This window comes from Piliocolobus tephrosceles, chromosome 7 (assembly GCF_002776525.5).
Source record: "Piliocolobus tephrosceles isolate RC106 chromosome 7, ASM277652v3, whole genome shotgun sequence".
NCBI classification, from domain to species: Eukaryota; Metazoa; Chordata; class Mammalia; order Primates; family Cercopithecidae; genus Piliocolobus; species Piliocolobus tephrosceles.
Window position 1 is genome coordinate 40,031,930 of NC_045440.1, and position 8,139 is coordinate 40,040,068.

The 8,139-nt window shown below is 55.1% G+C and overlaps 1 protein-coding gene across 8 annotated transcripts in view; it reads right to left on the reverse strand.

Moving 5' to 3' along the window:
- Nucleotides 1-8,139, reverse strand: part of ANK1 (ankyrin 1) — a 143,319-nt gene that overhangs the window by 10,913 nt on the left and 124,267 nt on the right. For 5 of the 8 annotated variants that reach the window (XM_023214480.1, XM_023214478.1, XM_023214479.1 and 2 more), the window contains one exon: nucleotides 4,120-4,417. In XM_023214480.1, the coding sequence (XP_023070248.1) occupies nucleotides 4,120-4,417 (298 nt within the window). Of the gene's footprint in view, nucleotides 1-644; nucleotides 1,218-4,119; nucleotides 4,418-8,139 lie in introns of those variants that run through there. The other 3 variants (XM_023214483.1, XM_023214484.1, XM_023214482.1) reach the window with 2 other exon arrangements.

An 8,139-nucleotide genomic window follows, 5' to 3' on the forward strand; every position in this document is an offset into this window, starting at 1 on the left:
AAACAGAAACAGGACAACCCAGGTGCAATCCCATGGTGGCACATGCCTGCAATCCCAGCACTTTGGGAGGCCAAGGCCAGAGGACCACTTGAGTCCAGGAGTTCAAGACCAACCTGGGCAACATAGTGAGCCCCAGTCTCTACAGAAAATTTTTAAAAATAGCCAGGCATGGTGGTGTGTGCCTGTAGTCCCAGCTACTCAGAAGGCTGAGGTGGGAGGATCACTCGAGCTCAGGAATTTACAGTGAGCCCAGGTTACAGTGAGCCATGACCATGCCACTGCACTCCGGCCTGGACTAAAGAGCAAGACTTCACCTCTAAAAACAAAAGAAAAAAGAGAAGAGAGAGAAAAGAGAGAAAGAGGAAAGAAACAAAGAAGGAAACAGGACGAGCACAGCCTCCTGAGACCCAAAGCTGAGTGTTTAATGTCACTGTCACAACGCACTGGGCACCAGAGGGCAGGTTCTGGTGGGCGCTATACACACTCTGGCTCCCAGGGCAGAACCTCATCCCAGGGGGCCTCCTGGTCCTTTTCTTCCAGTGTCTCCCAAGTCTGGGTCCGGAGCTCCCCACAGCAGCGTCCCCTCAGCCCTGGCCTCCGGTGCCCACACTGCCAGCCCTGCCGGCCTCCTGCCAGGCGGTTACCTTCAGGAAGACCCGCCGCCGGACCACCCTGGTGGAGATGGTCTCCTCGTCGTCACTGAGGCCCTCGCTCTCCCCCAGCTCCTTGTCCAGCTCCTGGTGGATGTGCTTCAGTACGAAGCACAGGGACCCCCTGACAATGTGCATCACGTTCTGACAGCTGACCAGGAAGAAGCTCAGCAGCACCAGTGTGACCAGAAGCTGGGTGACGAAAGTCCACATCCTCGCCTCCTCACCAGCCCGGTCCTCCGGGGACCAGAGCAGCCAGGGGCCGGACCGCCACGGGGGGCCCGCCTCTCATTCTCCACTGGGACTCCTGAGTCCCCCAGGGACCCCTTGCATTCCCCCTCCCTATCTCTCTGGTTTGCTCTCTTGGTTTCTCACTGTTTCTCTCTCTCTGGGTAGGACACCGAATGGCCCTCTCGGCTGAAGCAGCCCAGCCCAAGTGCCCTTCTGCCCAGCAGCCAGGCTCTGCCCTGAGTGGCCCGGGTGGCGTCACGCTCCTATAATTTTAGCTCCCCAAACCAGCTGCCGGAGCTGTCCAACTGGGCTAGAAGGAAGCCGGCAGGTGCCCATGTCCTGAGCACTGAAAGCACAAGTGAAAGTCACTGTGTGAGTGACAACCGCTGCTGCCTAACCCCGCCCTGCCCAGCCCTGCCAAGAGAGCTGGAAGTGGGGGCTCGGCCTCTCGCCTATCCTGCCGGTCCCCATAGGAACTAGAAAGAGTTCTGCCCAGGGAAAGTTTCTTACTTTCAGAAAATAATATGGTCCGAGAAACCAGCTATTTGTGTGTCTCCTTGGGCTGTTACTGCAGTCATCTGAATGATGTTCCTCAGCATGGTAGGGATGAGACCAGCTAATACCCTGGACACTTGTCTGTTTCAAAAATTGCCCCAAAAGGGTGAGTGATGGGCTCGAGGACAGTCAAGTGAGCCCAGCAGGGGCCCAGCACAGGTGGTGGGGCCACCTGGAAGCCAGTCTGTAATTCCTATCAGCCCACATGCCCTTGCACCCTTCCTTTACAGGGCACAGCCTCCCGAAACTGAAGCGTGGAGCTGGTGTGTCTATTTAAGGCCTGTCCTTAGAGGCTCTTCCAGGGCTGGGCTATCAACGCCCACTGAACAGGAACCACGCATATTAAACTCGTGTTTACAGAGCTGATTCACAAATGCAGCCGCAGCAGCTGTGGCTGGAAAAAATTTCACTTTCTAGATCAGGTTGTTCCTCTCTGAGTGGCAATGCAGCAAGGCAGAAAGAACACAGATCCGGGACACAGCAGACTGACCCCGCAGCTCACCTACTGTGGGGTCTTGGGAAGGCTGAGTACCTTCTCTGTGCCTCAGTTTCCTCATCTGTGAAGCAGGGATTAAAGTGCTCTCCCCACTCCTCTCCCTCAAGGCTGCTGGGACAATCATGCCGCTTTTGAATAGCCAACACTATGAATAATAATGGCAAATGCTTGTGATAGTGCATGGTTCTTTGTGGATTTCACGTTAATTCAGAGACACCTTACCACAAGCCTAACCAAGGAGGTTCTATCGTCTTCCTGTTTTACACAAAGGAAACAGAAGTAAAGTATTCTGCCTAGGTGGAGGAGTAAGTAAACGGAGGAGTCACATTCCAAATGCCTTTCACTCCACAATGCTCCTCATTTCAACAAGAAAGATTGGGAAAAGTATGTGCAAAGAAGCCAGGCATGGGGAAGCATCTGGTTTTGGCCCAGTCAAGAAGAGTCCAACTTCAGATATTTCCTCCTAAGTCCTCAGGGAAATCAGCTGGGTCACAGTCATTTCAGGCCACCTCCCAAGTCCCAAGTTACAAGCAATCTCTCTATCTCCCTGTCACTGTTTTCAGAGGTCCAGTGGAAATACTAATAAGCTTTGCAAACCATCAGTCACCTTCAAGGGTCTCCTTATCAGCCCTTGGGGCCTGTGAGACAGGCACCGGCAGCAGCCTGCCAGGCCCTCCGATCAGCGTCTCCAGTTCTGGGCTGGGCATGCTGGCCTTGCACGTGCATGCTGGACGTGAGGATGTAGGGCTTGGGAACTGAGGGATCTGACCCTCCTGGTCCCTGACATTGGTCCACTGTGTGACTCTGGAGAAAGCCCCTGGCTTCTCTGGTTCGCAGTGCCCTCGTTTATAATTGAGGGGGATGGATGTGTGATCTAGAAGGTCCTTCTAGTTCCCCTCACCAAAGGCTGACTGCAGAGAGGCAGTGGGAAAAAGTGCTGTAGGCGTCTTTCTCTTTCCCCAGGGATTCAAGAGAAGAGACCCAGTTAAGATCATGTGTGCTCTGGGAGCAGGAGAACTAGGTGCCCAGGAGGGCCTGACGGAAGAAACGCACAGGCCACCTGTGGTGAGGAGTGCACACAGGTGCTGGCTCTGCACGGGGCACATACTTGGCAGGGGAGCATTCTAAATAAAACCTGACTGAATTCCTAGCAGTTCTATGGCCGGCAGCTCAGGGTCTCCCTTCCAGAGCCACCCTAGTCCTGGAGTCTGAGGTTCAGGTGGAAAAGAAGGGAGAGAAGGAAAGAAAGAGAGAAAGGAGAGGAGGAAGCACCATGCCTGGATGAGGCGTGAAAACAGAAAGAGACAGAACATGTCGTTCATGTACACACTAAACACGCACATGTGGAGAACAGCGGTGCATGTTTTATAAGAACACAAATGGAAAAGACACCCATTAATATGATGGCCAGGATGTGCTTCCAAATAATAGGTCAGTGGGAGAAAGTGAGGGTGCAGATGAAACAAGATTGGCCACAAGTAGATCATCATGGAAGCTGGGAACGGAGCGTGGGGAATGAATCAAACAAAATGAAGTTCAGCAAACTCAAAGGGAGTCCGGGGAAGTGGAAGAAAGCAGGGAGGGCCGGGAGAGGGAGAGGCCCAGGAAATCAGGAGCAGGAGAGGAGACCTCTCTATCCCAGGGCCCCTCTTCTACTTGGTGACCGCCATCCAGAGTCCACCTGAATAGCCACAGAATTCCAGAGCCAAGTAACTTCAGCAACATTCCAATCACTCCCTCCTTTACCAGTGAGGACCCTGAGGTGCTGGAAAGAGAGCACCTTGGGCACATCACACAGGACACCATAGGAGGAGAGTAAGCCCAGCGCCCAGTGCTTGGTTCCTAGCCCTTTCTAAAACGAGACGGAACAAGAAAACCAACAAAAGCCACAACTTTGGAGTCAGCCAGACCTAGCTCAGAGCCCACTTCTGAAACTGTGGTCTTGAGCAAGTTGCTCAGCCACTCTGATCAGCAGCTGCCCAACGGGTACAGGCGCCTTAGCAGGGATCCAGGAGGCAGAAAGGCGGGCCTTACCCTTGACTTCTAGAGAAAGGGAAGCACCACAAGTGTTAAAGGAAGGAGATATGCTCGGCTCAGGGCTGGAGTGTCTGAGAGGCAGCCCTGGAGTCCCGGTCCCTTCCGCTGCTGGGAAGGAACAGCAGCGTGCAGCTCCCCTCGGGCTCTCACCTGCACCACCTGGGTGAAGGTGTTCCTGGCCTCCTGCACCTGCTCTCCTTGACCTTGCTGCCTCTGGTCCCTATCGGCCTGGGAGCTCTCAGCCTCGGACTGTTCTGTCCGCGTGTGCTCGCTTACAGACACCAGGACGTTCTCGTACTCCTGAGATCCACTGGGCTCTAGCCCTTCGGTCGTGGTGCTCGTTCTCCGGAATAAGTGTGGGCCTTGCGTGACCTCCTCTCGCCAGGAACCTTGTGCAGCATCTTGCAGGTATGAGACAATGGAGCCGTCTGGATCCCAGTCCTGCAGTCTGGGGTCCAGGGGAGGCAGCAGATGGCCGGCCGGGGAGAGAGAAAGGACACCTGGTCACCCATCAGTCTCATTCCTTTTAGACACTCTCCCCCTCCAGAGCTCTGGCTCATCAAGGACACAGACTGTCCTGTCATCCCTCCAAAGGTCAGGAGCACGTGAGCACATTGCCCACCTCACTGCTGTGGTTCCGTGGGGTACATGTGGCCCATCTAATGCTGTCCAGGTGGAAAGGCCACTGGTCCCTCCCTGTGGGTGAACGGCTCGCCCTTGGGGCTCCCAGGGCACTTGGCTCACCCTAATGGTCCAAACACTGGGGCCTCCACTCTCATCCCACATCCTCAAACTCTGCCACCACCTCCTTCTGCTCTCCGGGCCCTTCCCATTCAGCAGTCCTCATCTGACAAGGTGGTCATTCTCTCCCCCTCGAGACACATTCTCCCGTGGCTCCTGGAAGGTGCTGGCCTGGCATCCCCCCTTCCTCTCTGGCCACCGTTGCTCCATGTCCTCTGCTGATTCCTCATAACTTTCCTGACTTCTGAACATTGGAGCCCCCTGGGATTCAGTTCTCAGATCTCACCACTGTCCACATCCACTTCCTAAGCAAGCTTGTTCATCCCATGGTTCCAAAGCCCATCTCTACACTCAGTGTGCCTGGATGTGTGTCTCCAGCTCGGCTCTCCTCCTCGAACTACAGCTGTGTGCATCCCGCTGCCTCCTCCACATCTCTACTTTGTTGTTGTTTTTGAGACAGCGCTTCACTCTGTCTCCCAGGCTGGAGTGCAGTGGTACAATCACAGCCCACTGCAGCTCTGCACTCCTGGGCTCAAGCCATCCTCCCGCCTCAGCCACTTGAGTAGCTGGGGCTGCAGGCACATGCCACCACGTCCAGCTATTTAAAACATTTTGTAGAGATGGGTCTGGCTCACAGGTCTACTTTGGATCTCTACTCAGCATCTCCAGGACAGTGAGATCCAATCCACACTCAGAATCTTCTCCCCTAGCCTGTCCCACCCCATCCCTGCTGCCATCCCGGGTATCTTCATCCTTGCAGCGGGCAGGTCGAGGACACCACTGCCCTCCTTGACCCCTCTCTTCCTCTCTTACCCCACATTGTATTTGTCAGCAGATGCTTCTGAAATATGTCCTGCACCCACCGACCTCTCAGCACGGCCACCGCTGCCGTTCCAGTCCATAAGCCCACGGCGCTTTCCTCCCGACGCACCTCCTGCTTCTCTGCCAGGTTGCGCCAGCCTCCTCTCAAGGCAGGTGCAGCTTACCCTGCTCACCCTCCCCTCTCCAGCTTCATGGGCTTGGTTACTCTGTTAGGGCACGTGCCAGGCACGGTCTCCTTCACAGGGCTAGGCCTTCTCTGGGGCATCCTCCCTGAGATGTCCTCACGCTCACCCTCAATTCCTTGAAGTCTCCCAGCTGGCACTCATGCAGGCCTCCCCTGGCCGCCCATCTGTAATTCCAGCCGGGCTTCTTTCCACACACATACTCCTACCTCCTGTCCTCCTTCTCTGCTTGATTTTTCTTTTTAGCACATATTATCTAGAATTTCTGTTTTAATGACTTCTAATTTTATTTACTTTATCTTGTTTCTTATTAGTCTCCCTGCTAGAACCACGCTTCTTGCAAGTGGAGACTTTTTTCTGTTTCATTCAATGCCGGCACCCAGGCACTCTTTATAGGTGCCTGGCACACAGTAGGCACTCAATAAATATTGTTGAGTGAGTGGATGAAATTCATCTGTCCCCATTAGAAGGCTGACCAAGGTCACAGCGCCAGGAAGTGACACAATAGGCCTAGAGCCCAGGCGTTCATGTCCCCAGTTAGCAACACTGGGTAATGCAGGCGCCAGCATTCAGCCCCCGCAGGTGCTCAATAAATGCTTGTTGAAGGAACGGCTGTCCCAGGAAGGTGCCTCTCTCCTGGGAAGGCCACTATTTCACTTTACACCGGCTTAAGCTCCATGTGTTCAATCCTCCCCATGAATCCAAGGATTTGTGTAGGAAAAAAAATTAAATCTTTGCTGTCTCAACTTCCCAACTACTTCCTTTCCCTTCCTGTTAGGGTATTGGGGCCATGCTGAACGGATCCTGTGGAATGACCCTACCAGCCTGGGCCTCAGGGTGGGACTGAGGGGTCACACAGGTGGGGAAAGGACACGAGAATAGCTTTCCTTTACCTGGCCAGTCCTGAGCTCCTTGGGGTGGGGACCTGGAACAGCTGCCTGGGGGCACAAGAACCATGTCCTTTCTTTAGGGAAAACTTAGCAAGCCAGGTGACCTGAAGGAAAGGGGATTCCTCTGTCATCTGCTTCCTGTGCTAGCCCAGGAGGACAACGTGAGCCCCACCTCATGTCTGTCTCATCTTTTTCTGTAACCGCAAGGGCCTGGCTTGCCTTGGCATCCTTCCCTGCACTCAGCAGAGGGGCGTGGTGTAGGCCCTGGCCCAGATGGGACGATGAGAGCTCCAAGGTGAGCCTGCCCTCGGCCGCAGACTCGCAGTGCCTGGGAAATGCATCCCCTTCTCCTGACCTGCCGACGCTGCTTTTCTGCTGCAGCACGGGGCGGGGCGGGGGGGGGGGGGCTTCTCAGCACAGGAAGCTTGGGGAGGAGAGACCCACTGCTCTACAGCTGAAAGCTCTGTCCTGCCCAGATAAGCCCACCAGCCCCTCCTTCAATGGGGATAAGTGGGGAGGGCGCCATTCTCAGCTCCATCACATGCAGGCTGTGTGACTGCACACAAATAACTTCCCTGGGTACTGGTGCTTCTAAATATGGTCTTCAACTAAATATGGCCTTCAACTGGAAGCACGCAGCGGGAGAGGAGCTCAGAACACCAGCTCCAGCAGCACACTGACCCATGGTCTCCCCCAGCCTCATCATTGCTCTCCTATGTGAGCCCTCCATGTGCCCTCATGTCCCTAAGCAAACCCTCCCCATGCCCCAGTGTTCCTAAATGAGCCCTCTCTGTGCCCTAATATCCCTAAGTGAGCCCTCCCGGCGCCCTGATGTCCCTAAGTGAGCCCTCCCTGAGCCCTAATGTCCTCAAGTGAGCCCTCCCAGTACCCTCATGTCCCTCAGTGAGCCCTCCCAGCCCCCTAATGTCTCTACATGAGTTCTCCCAGCAGCCTAATGTCCCTAAGCGAGCCCTCCCGGTGCCCTGATGTCCCTAAGTGAGCTCTCCCGGCACCCTGATGCTCTAAGTGAGCCCTCCCGGTGCCCTAATGTCCCTAACTGAGCCCTCCTGGTGCCCTAGTGTCCCTAAGTGAGCTCTCCCCGTGCCCCAGTGTCCCTAAGTGGGTCCTCCCAGCAGCCTAATGTCCCTAAGTGAGCCCTCCTAGTACTGTAAAGTCCCTAAGTGAGCTCTTCCGGTGCCCTGATGTCCCTAAGTGAGCCCTCCCAGCTCCCTAATGTCCCTAAGTGAGCACTTGCAGTGCCCTAATGTCCCTAAGTGAGCCCTGACAGCACCCTAATATCCTTAAGTGAGTTCTCCCCACTCCCTAATGTCCCTAAGTGAGCCCTCCTGGTGCACTAATGTCCCTAAGTGAGCCCTCCTGGTGCCCTGATGTCCCTAAGTGAGCCCTTTCCATGCACTAATGGCTCTAAGTGAGCACTCCAGGCACCCTAATGTCCGTAAGTGAGCTCTCCCAGTACCCCGATGTCCTAAGCGAGCCCTCCCAGTGCCTCGATGTCCTAAGTGAGCCCTCCTGGC